Source organism: Schistocerca piceifrons, chromosome 8 (assembly GCF_021461385.2).
Source record: "Schistocerca piceifrons isolate TAMUIC-IGC-003096 chromosome 8, iqSchPice1.1, whole genome shotgun sequence".
NCBI classification, from domain to species: Eukaryota; Metazoa; Arthropoda; class Insecta; order Orthoptera; family Acrididae; genus Schistocerca; species Schistocerca piceifrons.
Genome location: NC_060145.1, coordinates 425,525,629 through 425,549,979, shown reverse-complemented (window position 1 = coordinate 425,549,979; position 24,351 = coordinate 425,525,629). Strand labels below are relative to the sequence as shown.

Sequence of the window (24,351 nt, the reverse complement as noted above, 5' to 3'; positions counted from 1 at the left end):
AAAAATTGAGTGTCATGTAATATTTTGTATAGACACCTTTTATTAACCTGACACGTTCCACATCATTACGAAGTGTCGTATTCATAATCTATGGAACAAGTACTAATCTAATATAATCTAATCTAATCAAGATTGTGCTTTCGCGTAGCAATTTTTGGGCTCGCTGCTTGATGCTCACATGTATTCTGGATAGTTGGGCGTCTGCATGAATGAGCGTGTTTGGAAGGTAACGCGGTTCATCTATTGTTATGAAAGGAAATTTGTTTTATATGTTTTGTTGTTTCCTATTATTCCTATTTGCTGCTAAGGAGCCATAGGTGATCATGGAGAGATGAAAATCTTCATAGACGGTTCAAATGGCTCTGAGCACTATGGAACTTAACATTTGAGGTCATTAGTCCCCTAGAACTTAGAACTACTTAAACCTAATTAACCTAAGGACATCACACACATCCATGCCCGATGCAGGATTCGAACCTGCGACCGTAGCAGTCGCGCGGTCCTGGACTGAAGCGCCTAGAACCGCTCGGCCACCGCGGCCGGAAAATCTTCATAGATTCGTAGTTTTCCCTTAATGGTGAGTGAATTGCCTTCATGAGTAGAACCATTTGATAGATGAGGTGAATTCCTTTGCTGGAGATGTCGTCAATGTTGTGTTCTAATGTGAACTTGTAGTCAGTGGTGAGTCCCGGGTAATTGGTGCTGGCCTTCTTGGTAGGGCAGTGTCATTTGTAGCAATTACGGCATCCTGAGGTATTCATTTGTCTGCCTTGTGTTTTCGTGACATTAGTGGTTACTTTCCAAGGAAGGGATCAGTTCTGAATTTCTTGAAGGTAATGCAGTAATGTACGGGCGATGAAGTGATATTCGAGCTGCTCCTATAAACAGAAGTGTCATTCGCAAACGAAATTGCGAGAATTGCCCCCCGGGGTTGTTGCATGTAAATGTCTTTCGTATAAACTGCATAGAGAATAGAACCCAAACGGAACCCAGAGGTAATACGACTTCTGTCAGTCTCGGCTGAATGTTTTCTGGATTCACTCATAAAATTTTCTATTTGTCAAAATCGATGATAGAATTTTTACTGATTTACGTGATTAGAATTAATTTGTGAGTCCTCCGTGCTACACTTCGTCGAAAGTTTTACCTGTGCTTGATTTGACGAACTGAGTAGATGTGTTCAAGACTCAACGTTTCATGGGAGGTGCTGTGTTAGTCTCGTAAGTCGAATGGCTGAGGAATGATTATGAGTTTTAAATTTAGGAAATCTCAGAGAAATTGGAAACTGAATTTTTCACGGATTTTTACAGGACAGCTTCAAGAGAAATGTGGCGATAGTTTTGTGAAAACAGCTGATGCTTTCCTGGTTTAGGTAGGATGATCACTGTGACAACTTTCCATCGATTGCAGAAATAGTTCTTTAAGACAGCCATGTATGTAAGTGAAACATGAACGATAAATAGTTTGGACAAGAAGAGAATAGAAGCGTTCGAAATGTGGTGCTACAGAGGAATGCTGAAGATTAGATGGGTAGATCACATAACTAATGTGGAGGTATTGAATAGGATTGGGGAGAAGAGGAGTTTGTGGCACAACTTGACTAGAAGAAGGGATTGGTAGGTAGGACATGTTCTGAGGCATCAAGGGATCACCAATTTAGTATTGGAGGGCAGCGTGGAGGGTAAAAGTCGTAGAGGGAGACCAAGATATGAATACACTAAGCAGATTCAGAAGGATGTAGGTTGCAGTAGGTACTGGGAGATGAAAAAGCTTGCAGAGCTGCATCAAACCAGTCTCAGGACTGAAGACCACAACAACAACAAGACAGGCTTTACAAATAATCCTGAGAAAGCACACAGTATTTGATGGCACACGCTGCAGTTACTGACTGCTGTTTGTCTGCTGGTATACTGTTATACAGGGAGACTAAGGAGAAAAGGTACGTGGTTTGAGAGGGGCTGGCATTAATGATTCTGGTCAAAAAATTTCATATGGACATACGCCCTATTCCGAATGGTTTCGATATAGAACACATTTAATATTACTTCGTACGTTTTTCTTTAATAACTCGAAAACCTCACCCTCCAGCGGAAACGTATCGTGGTACAAAATTAAAGTACATTAAATTTCCTACAGAATAGGTCCTATTCATTTTTTTCTAGGATTAATAGTTTGCGCGAAGAGGGCACGAGAAAATTAAAATTCTTGCACGATGCAGGCAACGGCCTTGCCAAAGTGGATACAGCGGTTCCAGTGAGATCACCGAAGATAAGCCCTATCAGGCGTGGCCGGCACTTGGATGGGTGACCATCCAGGCCGCCATGTCCTGTTGGCATTTTTCGGGGTGCACTCAGCCTCGTGTTGCCAATTGTGGAGCTACTCGACCGAACAGTAGCGGCTCCGGTCAAAGAAAACCATCATAACGACCGGGAGAGCTGTGTGCTGACCACACGCCCCTCTAATCCGCATCCTTAATTGAGGATGACACGGTGGTCAGACGGTCCCCATGGGCCACTTGTGGTCTGAAGGAGTGCTTTTTTTTTCGCACGACGCACATTCGTTTTAGGTTAGGTACTTTTCGTAGGCAAATCTGAGTTCGAGTCTCGGTCGGGCACACAGTTTTAATCTGCCAGGAAGTTTCATATCAGCGCACACTCCGCTGCAGAGTGAAAATCTCATTCTGGAAATCTGAGGTAGTTTCACGGCATGATGGACCACAAGGGTCTTGTATCAAATTGATCAAATCAAATGGCTCTGAGCACTAAAGGACTTAACTTCTGAGGTCATCAGTTCCCTAGAACTTAGAACTACTTAAACCTAACTAACCTAAGGACATCGCACACATCCATGCCCGAGGCAGGATTCGAACCTGCGACCGTAGCGGTCGCGCGGTTCCAGACTGTAGCGCCTAGAACCGCTCGCCCATTCCGACCATCTCATATTCATCTTCTCATCTTCGTCTACAATACATGCTACGTTGTAAACAGTGACAATGTTTGAATAATACGGAAAATAAATGATAATGTACAGTAAATGAATTCTATGTCAGAAACCATTCGGATTTGGAAATATGTCGACATGAAGTTTTTTGTCAGAATCACTAACGCTGTCATCCCTCAAACCACGTACCTCTCTTCCTGAGTCACTTTGTATACTCAGCTTACTAGCTGTGGTCGCTCAAGGTATCGCCCTACACGCGCATACGTTGTCTCGACTTTCGCTGTGCGAGCTTTAACTTTTGATCATAATGATCGAAAGCTTTAAGTTTTTGTAATTTTTTTTGTCAAGGATAATTGTTAGTTTGGTGCATAATTTGGTAGAGGTTTTGTTCTGTATGTTAGTATTCTGGTTGCTATGGGTTTACTCAGCGACTGTCGTTTTTCATGTGTAGTTCATTGCTATTACTTGATATTACATGTCATTTTATCGTCTGGAGACATGGAAGCAGCGAGTGGAGCTGTGGACGTTAGAAAATGGGGTGCCAAGGGGAGAAATCGAAACACTCCCGACATATTCTTCTGTTTGAGGTCAATAGAGGGGTGACAGCAGGGGAGGCAGTCAGAATCAGAAATATTTGCTCCGTGTATGGGGCTAATACCATCGGACAGCGCACGGTAAGAAATTTGTTTTCTCGTTTTAAGGATGATCATTTCGACGTTATTCATTTTCAGGAAGACCTTTGTTTTCTGATGAAGATCCTTTACACGCATTAATGCGCAATGATACACGTCAGCGTACTAGAGAACTTGGAAATGTGATGAACTCTGCTCATTAACCATCATGCGACAACTGCATGCAATGAGGAAGGCTGAAAAATAGGGTGTATGGGTTTCGCGTGCTCTATGCCAGAATTACAAAAATCAGCACATGGCCACATGTGCATCTCTGCTTGCTCGTCACCAATTGACTCGTAAACAACACCGATCATTCCTGTCCTGTATCGTTACTGGTGACGAGAAGCGGTGTCTTTACGCTAACATAAGGAATAGAAAGGAGTGGTTGAGCCCAAACAAACCAGCCATTCTCTGTACGATTACCTACATGCATCCACAAATGGTAGTGTTACGCATTTGGCGGAAGTGCAACGGTGTTGTGTGCCACGAACTGCTTCCCCGAGGTGTAACCGTCACTGCTGACATTTATTATCAACAACTGAGACGTCTTGCAGACGCAGTCCAGGAACAACGACCGGGAAGACTGCTTGAAGTGTTGCTACTCTACGATAACGCCCGCTCGAATTCTGCTAGACTGACAAACAACAGTATACAGGAGTGGGGCTGGGAAGTCTTTTCGCACACCCATTATTCACCTGATCTTTCGCCCTGAGATTTTCACCTTTCCCAGTCTCTATCGAACAAGCTTCAAGGAAACTTCCTGACAGATTAAAATTGTGTCGGACCGAGACTCGAACTCGGGACCTTTGCCTTTCGCGGGCAAGTGTTCTACCAACTGAACTACGCAAGCACGACTCATGCCCCGTCCTCATTGCTTTAATTCCGCCAGTACCTCTTCTCCTACCTTCCAAACTTCACAGAAGCTCTCCTGCGAACCTTGCAGAACCAGCACTCCTGGAGGAAAGGATATTGCGGAGACATGGCTTAGCCACAGACTGAGGGATGTTTCTAGAATGAAATTTTCACTCTACAGCGCTGATATGAAATTTCCTGGCAGATTAAAACTGTGTGCCGGACCGAGACTTGAACTCGGGACCTTTGCCTTTCGCAAGCAAGCGTGACTTTTGTCTAACAATAAAGGGAACTTAAAGGGCGCTCGTTTTACAAGCACAGTTCAGATTAAAAGTGCATCGCTGAAGGAGCCAAGTTCCAGAAGTGTTTTGGGGATTGGAAGAAACGCTTATAACATCTAATGGGAACTGCTTTGAAAGAAGTAACACTAATGTAGAAGAATAATCAAAATTTATTCAAAAAAATGAAAATTGCCGATACTTTTCGAACACACGTCGTACATGCCTGATTCGTCCCTCTCCTTCTCTCTCTCTCTCTCTCTGTATGTGTGTGTGTGTGCAGCTGCCACGGCCACTCACCACGTGGCTGGTGCCGGGCGCCAGGTGGAACGGGATGCTGGACATCTCGAACTCTCCGGCCAGCATGCCCACGGTGCGCACCAGCGTGAGGCCGGGCGCGCGGAAGAAGGCGTCGCCGTCGCCGCCCGCGCCGTCGCCGCCGTCCTCGTGGAACATGGTGTAGAAGCTGAGCGCGAACGCCGCGATCAGCAGCGAGTACCACGCCATGAAGCGCGCGAACGTGCCCGTCACCTGTCACAGGACAGTAGCCGCGCGCGCGTCGGTAGGCACAAGTTATCACCTCGAAAAAATAAATTGTAAAATTGTATAGTACACGTCTGCAGTTCCCGATACACTCTAAACACCGCGCCACACTCCCGAGTACACTCTCAGAGTAGCCAAAACAAAGTGACGTAGCGCATTCATAGAGTTGTATGGTGCTTTAATTCCTTTTCTGCTTTTGAAGGACAACAACGCTGGGTTGCTGGAAGCGTTAATCTACAGTGCACCAGCGTATGACCTTTGGCGTCTACAGAAATTTATCCAAAAGGGGAGGACATTCTGAAACCGCTATTTTTACCATAGTTCAGTCAGTAAAAAGAGAACCATTACAGGTTCAGTTCATTGTCCGTCTGTCTGTCTGTCCCGTCTCTAATGATCTCGATCTCGAACCTATGTTAAACCCAGTCTTCCTTCTTTCTCGTCTGTCTTGTTGAACGACTGTTAAGACGACTTCTTATTGGGAACCGGTAGAGGTAACAAGTTGAAATTCATGTCACATACTAAGGTCCACGGTACCTCGGCGGTGCAAAAAATCTAAGCTTCTAAGTCAATTTAATCAGAAGATAGGGCCACTTATGTCGTATATTTCGACACTCACAAACTCACCCTTCGCTGTCTTAGAGTCATGAAATTCGGAAAGAAGCAGGGTTCCTCAGTACAAGTAAAGGGAAAAAATTCGAAAATAGTTAATTTGTAAGTATATCACACAAAAATATACTTTTTCCATTACAAACTTCCACTGCGTTCATAACCTGCCAAATTTCGGGAAGTACTGTAGGGACTTTGATATGGTTTTAAGTATGAGCGATTTACGAGGAAGTTTTGTGCATATAATTTACAGATTATCGTGCTGGTTGGCTAAGCTACGATGAAATGAAGTCTCTTGCTGCTGTGAAGACAGTGCCTTCGCCATTTAGTGGTGGTGATAGGTACACGGCCACCCGGCTACCACACTGACAGTCTATCCTACAACATATACAGCATCTGTAATGTTTCAAAGCAAAGTAATACTAATAACTGATTCAACATTGCACTTCCATTGTATTGGATGAGGTTCAAATATCCCATAAAAACCCATTGAAACGTTCCACAGAACAATTTGATCTCTGCGTAACAATAGTGGCCGGCAGCACCATTTTCTTATTTGGAGACTTCCACCAAATATGATCAGTAATTGCAACGGGGACAAGAGCAGACAAAGTAAACGTATCTGCAATTCAAAATTAGCATATCATGTTAATATAACTCCAAAATTAGTCAAATAAATTAAAAATTACAATAGCAAGTGCGAATACAAGCAAAAAATTGAAACTTAAAACTCAAAATTAAAACATTCTCGAAAGTCATGGAATTCCTGGTATCGAAACCTTGCCAGTATCAACATCAATAACAGGCAAAAATTGTCGTAATTCTCGACTCCCAGGATGGGTGAACTCTCTTCATTCATTATTCAGTTTGTATGGAAACAACAGAGCGCGAGTCTTTCTCGCACTTACCCATTCTTTTTTATTATTATTTATTATTATTATTATTATTATTCACACTATAGTTATTATTATTATTATTATTATTATTATTATTATTACTGTTATGTCTTTGATATCTAAATGATGGGAATATTTCAATAGAATATGCAAATACATATTTTTGTATTATTAGTGTGAATAACAATGCCAGATTTTTATCCAACGGCCTTAAAGTTATAGAGTCATGAGATTAAATCCACAGTGTCCAAATAGTAGTGAAATATAGACAGAAAACATTCACCGAAAATTTGTTCATATCCCAATAACGTTTGGTAGCCACCGAAAATTAAAATTTGAAAATCAAAAAAGTCAGTAAGATTGAGAACATCCAATTGGATAAAAAAAACAACAGATTAATCATTAATGCCCTTTGAAGTTTAAAAACCGGAAATAAACTTTAAAAACAGTTATCCAGCTCTGAAAATACCTTTCTTGTATACAGAACTTCACAGCTGATATTTTCAATGGATTTATTCCGTTCCTTTCGTGATTTCCATTTTTTAATCAAGGCTGGTATAATTGATATTGAACAAATGTTTTTTTTTAGGGTTGACTGGGTAAAACGTAATACGGCTCTAATACACGAGTAGACGAAACTGAGAAATCTCCAAAAATCACTCTCAAAGTGGCCTATCCTCCGCTCTTCAGTTTGTTATATTACTGTGCAACTACTTCATCTAAAATGCAGAATTCGTAACTCTTAAGACTTTGTTGCAACACATGCTTGAGAAGGTCTCCTTTTCCATCTAGAAATTTCAATCTCTTTTCTTATTTTCTCCTAGCAGAAAAAATTATATTTTCTTTTATCGACTGATTTATATAATTATATAAATTTGGTCGAGATTAACGCTAGATTACTAAACCCTAGTAAGATTTACGATTGCAGTTGGTATTAATTCCCGGTTCCCACCAATCTGATATTGTCGCTATAGGACATATAACAGGACATTTTGTACTCATTTTCTATGTGACATAGCATTGGAAACCTTAGAATTGTAATTAACTAGTGCATTAGGCCTTCCTTCGAAAAAAATATGGAGTAGTAAAATTTACGATGGTTCAGTAACAGTATAATATTTTCCCCCATTTAGAGTCCTAGGGTTAAATATACATGTACTTATTTTTAGTACTTCATGACCATGTACTTTAGGATCCACCTGAATAGCTCTAACATGTAAAACTGAATGCATGACCAGCATGCAAACGCGAATCTACTATGCCCACATACGAACACTAAACTACTGTTGTGACTGCGTTCTGCATTAAAGAGAGGGGAATTGGGGACATGGTCATGTCGAGCTAGCAAGCGGCGTCGGAATCTGCGCGCCAGTTGGTTTAACCGGTCCCTTTCTGAATCTTATAAATGGCTGTGCGAGGAAGCGACAGAGAAAACATTGATTACTTTATTTCAGCTTTGTACTGTAAACGTTCTCCTCCATCCTGACTCCAGATACCGCATTCACATCAAGCACTCGTCATAATGTTCCGGAACAGTGTCACAACAACAAAAAAAAAGCAAAGAGATGTAGTGACTGCTAAAGTCCAACGTTTCCCATCGCGCTCGGACCTATTTAATCTACAGTTTGCTACAGGAGCAGAATATAATTGGTAGAAATTTGTGAAAATTCTGTTATGAATAAAAAACTTTGTACTCATATTCCAGGAGGAGTCAAGTGTACACTTTAAGCTGTAAATTACATCAGTAGTACTGCTCACGTGTTTTGTACTGTTGTAGCAACAATTTTTTTGTATTTTGATGAATGTAATGCGTGGCACAAACAGCACCTGTTACCATTAGGAACAAAAAAACTGACGAAGGGTTGTACTGCAAGATAAAGTTTTTACCATGACATGAAAACGCTATAATATTCCGGTGACTTTGAAAGCTTAGTAGCCCTGGGTCCTTACCTATAGGAATATGTATTACTGCTGTTCAGTATGCTATTTTATCGAAGTGTCGTGTAGTTGCCAGTATGTGATGGCAAAAGACAACAGCGTTTTAAACGGCAAGATAAAATTAATACCCTACCATGGGGTCATTATATTTATAATGTTCAGATGAATTTGATATGAGTTTTAGAAGCGGGTTTTTGATGAATTTTGGCATGGGAATAACATTGTTTAGTGTAGTAAATCTCGTCGTGAAGTGCACTTGAAGCTGTAAGCTAGATGAGTAGTAGTGTCCATGTGTGATACAATAGACACTGTTGTACCATTTGACAAGTATCATAGAACAATTTATATGTCGAAATATTTAATTTGAAGGTTCATCGTGTCTTAAATCAAGTGTAGCCCTAAAAATTACTCCCAGCAGTAATTCAGACTGCCTATTGGTTTGTGTGCTTGCTTGCTTAGCATAGTATTTTAATTAATATATGAAACTTAGCCAATGTATGTCTTCTGATGTTATAAGTTTGGTAATGTTAGTTTTACTATATCACCTTAATTAGGCCTAATTATAAAACTGGCCTGCTTGTTAAATGTGTTATGTTTTAGCGAATGCCGCGCGGGGTAGCCGCGCGGTCTAAGGCGTCTTGTCAGGTCCGCGCGGCTCCCTCCGTCGGAGTTTGAGTCCTCCCTCGGGCATGGGTGTGTATGTTGTCCTTAGTGTAAGTTAGTTTAAGTTAGATTAAGTAGTGTGTAAGCTTAGGGACCGATGACCGTAGCAGTTTGGTCCCGTAAGATCTTACCACAAATTTCCAATTTTTAGCCAATGAAATAGCACTGGGCCATTTAATTTGAGAGCTCGCAATCATGTTTTGGACAGCAATATGCCAGCTGTGTGTGTGTGTGTGTGTGTGTGTGTGTGTGTGTGTGTGTGTGTGTCTGGAAAATAACATTTTGACGCTTAATGTAATATCTGCATTTTTATACTGCTGACTTACTTTTACAGACATTTTAATCGTTTAATTAACATTGAGACCCTTAATAAGCGTCGTAGAACGATTTAGATTTGTGAAGTAACGAATCTACGGGTCAGTTGTTCTTATACCATGTGATGAACAGCTACTGAACTTTGCATGTATACTTTTTTTTTTTTGGTCATCAGTCTACTGACTGGTTTGATACGGCCCGGTTTGATACGGCATCTCAGAGTAGCACTTGCAACCTACGTCCTCAATTATTTGCTTGACGTATTCCAATCTCTGTCTTCCTCTACAGTTTTTGCCCTCTACAGCTCCCTCTAGTACCATGGAAGTCATTCCCTCATGTCTTAGCAGATGTCCTATCATCCTGTCCCTTCTCCTTATCAGTGTTTTCCACATATTCCTTTCCTCTCCGATTCTGCGTAGAACCTCCTCATTCCTTGCCTTATCAGTCCACCTAATTTTCAACATTCGTCTATAGCACCACATCTCAAATGCTTCGATTCTCTTCTGTTCCGGTTTTCCCACAGTCCATGTTTCACTACCATACAATGCTGTACTCCAGACGTACATGCTCAGAAATTTCTTCCTCAAATTAAGGCCGGTATTTGATATTAGTAGACTTCTCTTGGCCAGAAATGCCTTTTTTGCCATAGCGAGTCTGCTTTTGATGTCCTCCTTGCTCCGTCCGTCATTGGTTATTTTACTGCCTAGGTAGCAGAATTCCTTAACTTCATTGACTTCGTGACCATCAAGCCTGATGTTAAGTTTCTCGCTGTTCTCATTTCTACTACTTCTCATTACCTTCGTCTTTCTCCGATTTACTCTCAAACCGTACTGTGTACTCATTAGACTGTTCATTCCGTTCAGCACATCATTTAATTCTTCTTCACTTTCACTCAGGATAGCAATGTATACTAGTGATGCTTGACCTGTGATAAGGCATAACGCGCGCGAGCTCCTTTGTGTGTGTGTGTGTGTGTGGTAGGATGCCAATTGCCATAGATGCCATTGTCTCCCGTCTGTCATCCCTGGGTTGCAGACATCCTATAGAGAGACGGGTTAGTACACAAAGCGAGTTGGACAAGGTCGCCGATGCATTACAAACCCACGTGAAGACCGATATCTTACCATCTCCGCGGTGCGGCGTCGCACAGCTACCGCCAGAATGTTGCAAGATGATCTCAGAAGGGCCACTGAAGTCTCTGTGTCCGGTCAGACTGTAAGGAACAGATTACGAAAAACGAACTTACAACACAGACGTCCTGTCTGAGTAACCCGCTCGACGCGACATCATCTCTTCTAATGTCAAAGGCCAAGTTCGTCACTGGCGAAACGTGTTATTCAGAAACGAATACAGATTTCATCTGACGCAAGGTGATGGCCGTGTTCCTGTGTGGGACGTGCCTGCCAGCTGGTGTCCAGGAAGTCAACAGATTTGGCCGAGGTTCTGTGAAGGTGTGGTGAAGCATCATTTTTGGCAGCCTACGGCTCTCGTCGCTGTCCATGTTCGTCTCACGGCCAGGCAGTGTATCGAACAAACCCTGCTGGACCATGTGGTGGCTGCTACATAGCGTGGTGGATCTGAATTCCTTCACATGCACGATAGTGACGGCACCCATGTGGTAGCGCCATCGGAGATGTTTTGTGAAGCCAGGACAGTCAAGTAATGAAATCGCCAGCGATGAATCCCGATCCAGAACCCATAGAGTAGGTGTGGGACATGCTTAACATATGTGTCTGTGGTCATTCTGTCCCAGCACAGGCTCTGCCAGAACTATCATGGGCTCTCTCATTGAAGAACTGGAACGGACACCACAGAGTCTTTTTTTTTTTTTTTTTTTTTTAAATCTTATGGGTCTTAACTGCTAAGGTCATCAGTCCCTAAGCTTACACACTACTTAACCTAAATTATGCTAAGGACAAACACACGCACCCATGCCCGAGAGAGGACTCTAACCAGGACCAGCCGCACAGTCCATGACTGCAGCGCCTAAGACCGCTCGGCTACACAGTCATCTCCATAAGCTTATATGCAGTATGCCAGATAGGTGTGAGGCAGTGATGTACGCAAATAAGCGAATACGCTTACACGTAGATGCAGGTCGGTTTCTGAGAAAACGACGGTCAAAGTTGTGGAGCTAAGTGCTTTTTAGCAAAGGAACAGTTCAACAGAAGTGGTGGCGTAGTTACTAGCGACGCGGTATCACGATTCTCACACCCCGTGTCGGAAACTAAATGATTATTCTTATCATTGTTTTTCATTTATCTACACATTTCCGGAGAAATGTTTTTCAGTGTATACTGAAATAACTTTTTCCTTATTGGTCTACTAACTGTATGTCTGGTGAATGATTTAAATAGAAGAGAAAATTATTTGAAATTTCAAATAATTTCAGCAAGCGTCAGTCTCCGGAAAAGTGATCCGTTATGCGTGATTTGCCGCGAAATTATTGCAAACTTGTGAATCTTCAGCAATTTTAACGACATTTCTTTCGCGAATGAAATTCGTACAAAGAAATGACATTGGCAACGTGGCAAACCTGACTTCTCACAATGCTTATCGTGTTCGAAATTTCTATGTTTAGAACGTTTCTACGGTTGGTATAATCCAAGGGAAAACAGTAAGTTTTCCTGAAGAACAAACAAATAAATAAAATATAAGAATTAATATCAGAATAGAATATAAGAATATGAAAGTTGAAAAAGATTTTAAGCCCTGAAAATACCATAGACTCTTATTATTCTTGTGTCAGAAACATACAGGTACATGTACATACATTTTAGACCTTTCTGATTAAATTACTTTTGACCAAAACGTGGCCACTTCCAGTGCATTTTCTGTTGCTTGTTGAAGATCATCTTCTGTACAGGAGTCTGAGCACAATCGACACCAAAGAATGTGCCGAACTGTCTGTTCTTTTCCACAGTCACATCGAATATCATTTGGATCAGTGTATTCCCATCTTGCCAAGTTAATTTTTGATCTGCCAACTCCGGATCTCAGTGTATTCAGGGACTTCCAAGTCGTCCATTCCCCATCATGACCTGGAGGCAGAGCTTCAGCAATTCTTAACCAACAAGGTGGAAAGTAGGTCGTAGCCCTGCATATTTGCAACCTAGCTTTTTCAGCAGTGGTTCTAATTTCCGTTGATGTCCTAAGGGAACTCTTCCTTGACTTCAGTCGTTGCGGATTCGGTTCACGCCCATACAGAGGAAGGGTAATTTCCTGTTCCACTGCCTTTCTTATTCGCAGCTATCTTGTATTACACTCGTATATCAAATATATGACACTGTGAAACTCAGTTGTAATTTTACAATTAATATAACGCCCTTGCGCGCCCTAACTAGATAAGAAACATTCGTGTTGCATCTTTCTACAGAATCAAGTATATAAATCAAAAAATAAAGATTGAAATAAATGACAACAATTATCGGGTTTTGAACACGGGGCTTGGAAGTGAAAGGCCACAACACTAGCCACTATGCCACCAGTTGAACAGAGATCATGGCGCTCTAAAAGCCAGCTAAATTTCGTGGAAAACTTTGATCGTTGTTTTAGCAGAAATGGTCGAGCATCTACAGGTTAGCCGAGACACCTTGTTCGCTTATTTTGACTCCTCTTCCACTGAACGAAGTTTCTGGTAAATCGGGTTATGTGTCACTTGCTGTGTTCTCCTCGTAAGAGCAAGTTTCTTTCCCTTAATGAACACGATTTTTTTTCGGGGTGACAATTAAAACCTTATATCTGACCCTCATGAGATTTAAGACACAAGGAACAGTTCTTTGCAGCAGGGGAGTGTTCTGTTAGGTAGCACGGTATATAGCGTAGGTACCTTCTTGAGCATCTCCAGCTGCATGGAGAGGTAGGGCAGCTTGCCGGTCATGACAATGAGCTCAGTCCAGATGAGCAGCACGGTGATGGCGCAGAGGTGGCGCTCCGCGTAGATGGAGAGCGAGCCGTTGCAGAGCGTGGCGGCCGAGCACACCAGCACCACCAGCTCCAGGTAGTTCTCGGCCTGCGCCACGTAGCGCCGGGGCGAAGACACCAGCTGCACCAGCTCCCGCGCCACCAGCGCCGCCATCAGCGGACCGATCAGCACGCTGCGCACAGACAAAATGGTTCAAATGGCTCTGAGCACTATGGGACTCAACATCTATGGTCATCAGTCCCCTAGAACTTACCACTACTTAAGGGGCTCCGGAATGCCCTATACTTGCAATGTTAAAATAACGCTTATAAATTACATCTTTCCTCACAAAGTATTTGAGGTAGGAAGTTGAACTTTTTACAGATTATTTATTGGAATATGGGCTACAACTTAACAGAGGGATTTTACAAAATTTTAGTTCAGTTATTAAAGATGATTTTTTTTTTCAATTGTAATGAAAAGCCCGCATCTCGTGGTCGTGCGGTAGCGTTCTGGCTTCCCACGCCCGGGTTCCCGGGTTCGATTCCCGGCGGGTCAGGGATTTTCTCTGCCTCGTGATGGCTGGGTGTTGTGTGCTGTCCTTAGGTTAGTTAGGTTTAAGTAGTTCTAAGTTCTAGGGGACTTATGACCACAGCAGTTCAGTCCCATAGTGCTCAGAGCCATTTTTTTTTTGTAATGAAAATTCACAACATTTTTTGCAATTTTTTATTTATATATTCAAAAATATACAGTTTTTTGGAAAAAGGCTGTGTTAAATTATGCAGAAGGTACTGTGTAACATTTACTGAAAGTTTGAAACAAATATGTTTGGAAGATCCTTAGAAAACATGTAATTAGTATGAGAAAATAAAAGTTTTGGGAATCGAGCGACAAAGATTGGATTAACTTTTTAGTGCATTCCAGGTCCATAGGATGGATTATCTTCATCCTCTGCAAACTCCTCCTCCCGCTTCCTCTTGTTCCTCCTAATGTTCACTCTTGCTTGTATTTCTAGACTCTTTACAGCCCTGTCTGCAGCCCGAAGGCGTTCCTTGTCTAAAGCAAGCATCGCTCGTACCATGTTAGAACCTATCTTCATTCCCATATTTCTAAATACCTTGCACGTTACAAATGTTGCCATCACTGAAAGTCGCAACAGCATCATACACACCAAAGTGAAGTGTTTCTATTCCAACAAATACAGTCTTGGGGATTCTCGACCATATAACACTATTTACACTTTCATTGGGGTTTTGAGTTTTTCCGTGAACACACTTTTTCAACAGTTCAGGTGCTGCTAAGTCTCTGAAAATAGGTTTTATCACCTCCATTATTGCATGAGGCAGACTAAAATGTACCTGATGAACACGGACGTTAATAATAACACCATCTGACAGCAGTTTAACAGCGCCACAGTGGGTCACGCCCATGTAGAACACATTTCAAAAAAAATTTAAAAATAGTTGTAGTCTTCGGAATTGAATAAATTATATATCTATTAAAAGATAATAGTCTGCAGATTCAGAAAACGCAAAAAAGTAAAAATTGAACTTTTCATGATTTTGAGCCTTTCCGGAGCCCCTTAAACCTAACTAACCTAAGGACATCACACAACACCCAGTCATCACGAGGCAGAGAAAATCCCTAACTCCGCCGGGAATCGAACCCGGGAACCCTGGCGTGGGAAGCGAGAACGCTGCCGCACGACCACGAGATGCGGACGCGCACAGCCAGCCCGCCGTTCAGACGACGGTGGGAGTCGAGGGCCAAACATTTCCGGCTCGCAGTGCCTGTATCGATCCCTAGAAAATCTTTATTGATTAAAAGATACAATGTCCGTCAAGAATGTTAGGAGACTTTTTTTATTGTTGGCGTACAAGCAACGTCAGCACGATAACTGAGGTGGCAGCTTAAACTAACAAGTGTAAACTACAGATGTGCATTCGAATAGACAGTTGTGAACAGTCAGTGTTAAGAAGTGGACTTGTGGCCATAATGTGCCAACGTTGTTGCGTCCTTAATGGTTCTGAGCACTATGGGACTTAACTGATGAGGTCATCAGTCCCTTAGAACCTAGAACTACTTAAACCTAACTAACCTAAGGACATCACACACATCCATGCCCGAGGCAGGATTCGAACCTGCGACCGTAGCGGTCGCGCGGTTCCAGACTGAAGCGTCCTTAATGTCACTGGAGCAATGTCTCCAAATCAAATTTGCAATGCATTCTCCAGAATGTCTTCAAGAAGGGAAACGTGTTTTCTCTGCACATCTTGATTCCTGAACTAAAACAATGATACGATGACGACAGCTGCAACTTCACTGAAATGCAAAATGGAGAAGATTAGTTTTTGAAAAAAAAATATTACGGGTTGTAATACTTGGTGTTAAGCCCGCCGTTTAGCCGATGGTAGGAGCAAAGGGCTAGTTACCATTTCCGGCTCGCAGTGCCTGTATCAATCCTTGATTACTAGATACCATGTCCGTCAAGAAATTTCGGAGACTTATTTTATCGTTGGCGTACAAGCATCGTCAGCACGATAACTGAGACGGCAGCTTGAACTAACAAGCCGGCCGCGGTGGTCTAGCGGTTCTAGGTGCTCAGTCCGGAACCGCGCGACTGCTACGGTCGCAGGTTCGAATCCTGCCTCGGGCATGGATGTGTGTGATGTCTTTAGGTTAGTTAGGTTTAAGTAGTTCTGAGTTCTAGGGGACTGATGACCACAGATGTTAAGTCCCATAGTGCTCAGAGCCATTTTTTTTTTTAACTAACAAGTGCCGGCCGGAGTGGCCGAGCGGGTCTAGGCGCTACAGTCTGATACCGCGCGACCGCTACGGTCGCAGGTTCGAATCCTGCCTCGGGCATGGATGTGTGTGATGTCCTTAGGTTAGTTGGGTTTAAGTAGTTCTAAGTTCTAGGGTACTGATGACCTCAGAAGTTAAGTCTCACCGTGCTTAGAGCCATCTGAACCATTTGAACAAGTGTAAACTACAGATGTGCATTCGACTAGACAGTTGTGAATAGGCAGTGTTAAGAGTGGACTTGCAGCCATAATATGTCAACGTTGTTGCGTTCTTAATGGCAATGGAGCAATGTCTGTAGATCAAATTTTGCAAAGCATTCCCCAGAGTGTCTTGAAGAAGAGAAACGTGTTTTCTCTGCACATCTTGACTCCTGGACTAAAACAATGATACGAGGACGGCAGCTGCAACTTCATTGAAATGCAAAATGCAGAAAATTATTCTTTGAAAAAAAAATTATTGCGGGCTATAATACTTGGTGTTTTCAATTTAGAACCTACTAGAAGACGACAAAGTGCTGAAATTCACATAAACCGTCAATGCTCTGGTGATATAACCAATATTCAAATCAACGTTTGACTTACCAAAGAAGGACTTTTCTGTTTCACGTGGTTCCACGAATTTTGTGGGCGCTGTACTCAAGGGGGAGCGTGAAGAAGCGGGGGGAGGGGGGGGGGGGTGAGGAAGATTATGTAGGACACCTGAAAGCATTAATACCACCATTTAATTTTCTCTGTTTTTAGGGATCCGTCCCTCAGTCGCAAAAAACGAAACACTTCAAGGATCACTTTGTTGTCTGTCTGTCCGACTGTTAAAGACCTGTTTTCACAGAAACCCACTCATCAAAACCTGTAGGTACTTCCCGTTGACGTGAAATCGTGAAATTTGGCAAGAAGAATGTGAATAAATTGGCGTATCAAATTCAAATTTTCTTCATATACTAAGGTCTACGATCCCTTGACGAGATACGAAATTGAAGTTTCTAAATCAATGTAATCAAAAGATGCGGCCATTTATGTCACATACTCAGAATCAAAATTTTTAGTGTACTTCCCGTTGAGCTAGAATCACGAAAATTGGCAAGCAGCATGATTTTTCAGTAAAACTAAAGAAAATATCAGAAAAGGTGTTAATTTGTAATTATATCACACGAAAATTTTTTTGTCATTTGTTATTCGATTGTCTCTCTGTCCGTCTGTTAAGCTGCCTTTTTAGTAGGAACGGACTGACATATGAAGTCGATATTTACGGCACATACTAAGGTCTACGGCCCCTTCGCGGTGTAGAAAACGTAAGCTTCTAAGTCAACGCAGCCAAATGATGCAGTCATTTACGTCACATATTTTGATGTTTTAGCAGACGCTCCCATCAAAACCTACAGAGTTCTTCCCGTTGGTCTGGAATCACGAAATTTGGCAAGAAGAAAGATTTCACAGAACAAGTGTAGGGAAAAATCCCAAATTGTTAATTTGTAGTTATATTGCACCAACGCTCTGTCGGACCGTCACACGCCTCTTTCTTAGGCATGAATGGTTTTAATTTGTAACTATATCAGACAAAAAGATTCCTTTTCTCATTTGTTATTAGACTTCAGGCTTAAAATCAAAACATTCTGGAAAGTATTTGAATTCACGGGACCAATATCCTGCCACTGTCTATATCGATAACAGGTAAAACTCGTCGAGTTTCTTGAAATGAAATGAGCGTATGGCATCGTTGGCCCGGAAGTCCTATCTGGAGAAGTTCAGCCGCCAAGTGCAAGTTTTATTTCAGTCGACGCCACATTGGGCGACTTGCGCGACGGTGATGAGGATGAAATGATGATGACATCACAACAGCCAATCCCCGAGCGGAGAAAATTTTCGACTCAGCCGGGAATAGAACCCGGGCCCGCTTGCATGGCAGGCGAGCACGTTACCACTCAGTAAGCAGGCAGACCTCGCGTTTCTTAATTCTTGGGGTAAGTGAACTATCCGTTTACATAAATAGGTCTGCACGGAACCCTCATAACACAAGTCGTATTCGCACTTGGCCAATTTTTTTATTAATCCAGTCTCGAAAGTTGCCAGTAGGTTCACAGGTCACTATTTCTTTCCGTGATTGTTACATCATTACATGGCACAACGACTGGATAGCACAAAAGCTCACTAATCTTCTAAGTATTAACAGTCGAATGTTTGCTCCAGCTGATTTGACTGATTCTCTGCAACGAAAATCTAGCGTCGATTTCTAAGTCCTCCACGCTGCCCAGCCTATTGGATTCACCTGGACATAATTTGTGTGCCTTCGCGCTGCTGCACTCATAACCACGTGAAACTGGCCTTGGTCTGTCTGTGTATCTCTACGAAATTAGACGCATAGCGACTTGCCTTGCTCTGTTTGTGTGCCTCCACAATTCTGAGTTCACAATCACTGGAAAGTCTCCTTGGTCTGGTGTACCTCCATGACGTTAGGCCCATAATCATTTGTTGTGCCCTTGTTCTTCCTGTTTACCTACACAAATCTATCTTCGTAATCACCTGAAAATGGTCTTAGTCTATCTAGGAACCTCTCTGAGGTTGCGCTCTTACCACTTGAGAATCGCCTTGGTCTAGGCGAATAAACACTGGGCTAATAAATAAATATATGAGAGTGTGTAAGTGCTGCACTTAAAAGTAGGCGTTTGAAATAAATTTCCTGATGATGAGGCTGTGGTGGTTCCTTTTCTGTATTTTTATCCGTGACAATAGGTGGGTAACTGCCTCAAAATGGCTTTCGTGACTGGCGCCTTCATTGCATTGCAAGATAAAATTGCAACTTATGCTGTTATTTGTTTCCAAGTACTGACTAAAATTCAGGGACCTGAACCAACATGTTTAACATGCTGGACAAACTTTAACTTCAAGAAATATTTGTTACCTTTATTTGTCCAAACTGTTGGCAAGAAACAGCAAATTGGAAACTTACGTACTGCAAAAGCCTAGGGAATGGCAGTTATGTCTGATGCTGCGACATAGAAGTTTCTCTGTAACCAACATATTCAAGAGCACGCCTGGAAATATAAGGTATACTGCCACCAGAATAAGTTATATAAAAGGTTTATTTGATTCGACTTTTTTCGATGCCAAGCATTGAAGGTGAGCTAATTTATGTCCAACAGTGGAAAAATATTGACAGTGAACCGTATTAAGCAAATATCGAGTTGTTGGTTCATTCTGGTGTATGTCGATGATACAGAGGGTCTACAGAAAGCTTGTGGGATAACTACACTGGCCATAATACATTTCGGGAGACAATGTAACTAGAAATATCTAATACACACCTGGAAATGGAAAAAAGAACACATGACACCGGTGTGTCAGACCCACCATACTTGCTCCGGACACTGCGAGAGGGCTGTACAAGCAATGATCACACGCACGGCACAGCGGACACACCAGGAACCGCGGTGTTGGCCGTCGAATGGCGCTAGCTGCGCAGCATTTGTGCACCGCCGCCGTCAGTGTCAGCCAGTTTGCCGTGGCATACGGAGCTCCATCGCAGTCTTTAACACTGGTAGCATGCCGCGACAGCGTGGACGTGAACCGTATGTGCAGTTGACGGACTTTGAGCGAGGGCGTATAGTGGGCATGCGGGAGGCCGGGTGGACGTACCGCCGAATTGCTCAACACGTGGGGCGTGAGGTCTCCACAGTACATCGATGTTGTCGCCAGTGGTCGGCGGAAGGTGCACGTGCCCGTCGACCTGGGACCGGACCGCAGCGACGCACGGATGCACGCCAAGACCGTAGGATCCTACGCAGTGCCGTAGGGGACCGCACCGCCACTTCCCAGCAAATTAGGGACACTGTTGCTCCTGGGGTATCGGCGAGGACCATTCGCAACCGTCTCCATGAAGCTGGGCTACGGTCCCGCACACCGTTAGGCCGTCTTCCGCTCACGCCCCAACATCGTGCAGCCCGCCTCCAGTGGTGTCGCGACAGGCATGAATGGAGGGACGAATGGAGACGTGTCGTCTTCAGCGATGAGAGTCGCTTCTGCCTTGGTGCCAATGATGGTCGTATGCGTGTTTGGCGCCGTGCAGGTGAGCGCCACAATCAGGACTGCATACGACCGAGGCACACAGGGCCAACACCCGGCATCATGGTGTGGGGAGCGTTCTCCTACACTGGCCGTACACCACTGGTGATCGTCGAGGGGACACTGAATAGTGCACGGTACATCCAAACCGTCATCGAACCCATCGTTCTACCATTCCTAGACCGGCAAGGGAACTTGCTGTTCCAACAGGACAATGCACGTCCGCATGTATCCCGTGCCACCCAACGTGCTCTAGAAGGTGTAAGTCAACTACCCTGGCCAGCAAGATCTCCGGATCTGTCCCCCATTGAGCATGTTTGGGACTGGATGAAGCGTCGTCTCGCGCGGTGTGCACGTCCAGCACGAACGCTGGTCCAACTGAGGCGCCAGATGGAAATGGCATGGCAAGCCGTTCCACAGGACTACATCCAGCATCTCTACGATCGTCTCCATGGGAGAATCGCAGCCTGCATTGCTGCGAAAGGTGGATATACACTGTACTAGTGCCGACATTGTGCATGCTCTGTTGCCTGTGTCTATGTGCCTGTGGTTCTGTCAGTGTGATCATGTGATGTATCTGACCCCAGGAATGTGTCAATAAAGTTTCCCCTTCCTGGGACAATGAATTCACGGTGTTCTTATTTCAATTTCCAGGAGTGTATGTCACGAAAAAAATATAGTGAAAACTGACGTGCAGTGCTATTTGACAAGAAATCAACTATACAGCATATGTTATGTACTTACAAAATTGCTGAAATTCGTAGTGTTTGAGAAAAATAGGTAGAAATCATTCCCAAATTACATACTTCCCGAGCAAGGATGACGGTCGAACAACTCACTGGGTTTCGATGTCCTTTCGGACAGTACATTCTGAGTAAACTAGCAAAATATGGAAAAAAATATAGACTCTTTACGACAGTGAAATTTCATATGGGTTAAAATCGCACATCTATGCAAACAAAGTAATTTAAACAGAAACTGAAGCTATGCGATATATGTTCAAACTTACCACTCAACTAAGACGTCAGAAATTGAGAGAATTTTTTTACTTCATATGATTTGAAACAATAGCTGCTGAAAAGCAAAATCGCACTCCTAGAAATTACATGAGAAAACGAGCCACTGCTTCCACAAAAAATAAACAAAAGTGAAGTTCATCATTTTACCACATATTCCAAGGAAAAACAAAAATGTCATACTTATGAGCATGATGCGTCACTATCGCCAAATTAACAATACAAGTGACAAAAAGCCAGAAATGATCATGGATTACAACACAGGTAAAGGGGTTGTTGACAGATTAACTCAACTACCAAATATACTTGTACACGAAAAACTGATCGACGGCCAGTGGTTGTTTTTTTTTTATATCTTTCTTGACGTTTCTGCACACTAAGCGTGTATGAACCATGGACCTTGCCGTTGGTGGGGAGGCTTGCGGGCCTCAGCGATACAGATGGCCGTACCGTAGGTGCAACCACAAAGGAGGGGTATCTGTTGAGAGGCCAGACAAACATGTGGTTCCTGAAGAGGGGCAGCAGCCTTTTCAGTAGTTGCAGGGGCAACAGTCTGGATGATTGACTGATCTGGCCTTGTAACATTAACCAAAACGGCCTTGCTGTGCTGGTACTGCGAACGGCTGAAAGCAAGGGGAAACTACAGCCGCAATTTTTCCCGAGGACATGCAGCTTTACTGTATGATTAAATGATGATGGCGTCCTCTTGGGTAAAATATTCCGGAGGTAAAATAGTCCCCCATTCGGATCTCCGGGCGGGAACTACTCAAGAGGACGTCGTTATCAGGAGAAAGAAAACTGGCGTTCTACGGATCGGAGCGTGGAATGTCAGATCCCTTAATCGGGCAGGTAGGTTAGAAAATTTAAAAAGAGAAATGGATAGGTTGAAATTAGATATAGTGGGAATTAGTGAAGTTCGGTGGCAGGAGGAACAAGACTTCTGGTCAGGTGATTACAGGGTTATAAATACAAAATCAAACAGAGGTAATGCAGGAGTAGGTTTAATAATGAATAAAAAAATAGGAGTGCGGGTTAGCTACTACAAACAGCATAGTGAACGCATTATTGTGGCCAAGATAGACACAAAGCCCATGCCTACTACAGTAGTACAAGTTTATATGCCAACTAGCTCTGCAGATGGTGAAGAAATTGATTAAATGTATGACGAGATAAAATAAATTATTCAGGTAGTGAAGGGAGACGAAAATTTAATAGTCATGGGTGACTGGAATTCGTCAGTAGGAAAAGGGAGAGAAGGAAACATAGTAGGTGAATATGGATTGGGGGGAAGAAATGAAAGAGGAAGCCGCCTTGTAGAATTTTGCACAGAGCATAACTTAATCATAGCTAACACTTGGTTCAAGAATCATAAAAGAAGGTTGTATACCTGGAAGAATCCTGGAGTACTAAAAGGTATCAGATAGATTATATAATGGTAAGACAGAGATTTAGGAACCAGGTTTTAAATTGTAAGACACTTCCAGGGGCAGATATGGATTCTGACCACAATCTCTTGGTTATGAACTGCAGATTGAAACTGAAGAAACTGCAAAAAGGTGGGAATTTAAGGAGATGGGACTGGATAAACTGAAAGAACGAGAGGTTGTAGAGAGTTTCAGGGAGAGCATAAGGGAACAATTGACAGGAATGGGGGAAAGAAATACGATAGAAGAAGAATGGGTAGCCCTGAGGGATGAAGTAGTGAAAGCAGCAGACGATCAAGTAGGTAAAAAGACGAGGGCTAATAGAAATCCTTGGGTAACAGAAGAAATATTGAATTTAATTGATGAAAGGAGAAAATATAAAAATGCAGTGAATGGAGCAGGCAAAAAGGAATACAAACGTCTCAAAAATGAGATCGACGGGAAGTGCAAAATGGCTAAGCAGGGATGGCTAGAGGACAAATGTAAGGATGTAGAGGCTTGCCTCAGTAGGGGTAAGATAGATACTGCCTACAGGAAAATTAAAGAGACCTTTGGGGAGAAGAGAACCACTTGTATGAATATCAAGAGCTCAGATGGCAACCCAGTTCTAAGCAAAGAAGGGAAGGCAGAAAGGTGGAAGGAGTATATAGAGGGTTTATACAAGGGCGATGTACTTGAGGACAATATTATGGAAATGGAAGAGGATGTAGATGAAGATGAAATGGGAGATATGATACTGCGTGAAGAGTTTGACAGAGCACTGAAAGACCTGAGTCGAAACAGGGCCCCGGGAGTAGACAACATTCCATTAGAACTACTGGTGGCCTTGGGAGAACCAGTCATGACAAAACTCTACCATCTGGTGAGCAAGCTGTATGAGACAGGCGAAATACCCTCAGACTTCAAGAAGAATATAATAATTCCAATCCCAAAGAAAGCAGGTGTTGACAGATGTGAAAATTACCGACCTATCAGTTTAATAAGTCACAGCTGCAAAATACTAACGCGAATTCTTTACAGACGAATGGAAAAACTGGTAGAAGCGGACCTCGGGGAAGATCAGTTTGGATTCCGTAGAAATGTTGGAATACTAACCTTACGACTTATCTTAGAAGAAAGATTAAGAAAAGGCAAACCTACGTTTCTAGCATTTGTAGACTTAGAGAATGCTTTTGACAATGTTGACTGGAATACTCTCTTTCACATTCTAAAGGTGGCAGGGGTAAAATACAGGGAGCGAAAGGCTATTTACAATTTGTACAGAAACCAGATGGCAGTTATGAGCCGAGGGGCTTGAAAGGGAAGCAGTGGTTGGGAAAGGAGTGAGACAGGGTTGTAGCCTCTCCCCGATCTTATTCAATCTGTATATTGAGCAAGCAGTAAAGGAAACAAAAGAAAAATTCGGAGTAGGTATTAAAATTCATGGAGAAGAAGTAAAAACT

The 24,351-nt window shown here is 42.8% G+C and overlaps 1 protein-coding gene across 1 annotated transcript in view; it reads right to left on the bottom strand.

Moving 5' to 3' along the window:
• Positions 1–24,351, bottom strand: part of LOC124712415 (transient receptor potential channel pyrexia-like) — a 185,222-nt gene that overhangs the window by 30,699 nt on the left and 130,172 nt on the right. The window contains exons 11-12 of the mRNA XM_047242708.1: positions 13,535–13,802; positions 5,045–5,275 (exon numbers count right to left, since the gene is read on the bottom strand). Coding sequence (XP_047098664.1) covers positions 5,045–5,275; positions 13,535–13,802 — 499 coding nt within the window. The remainder of the gene's footprint in view (positions 1–5,044; positions 5,276–13,534; positions 13,803–24,351) is intronic.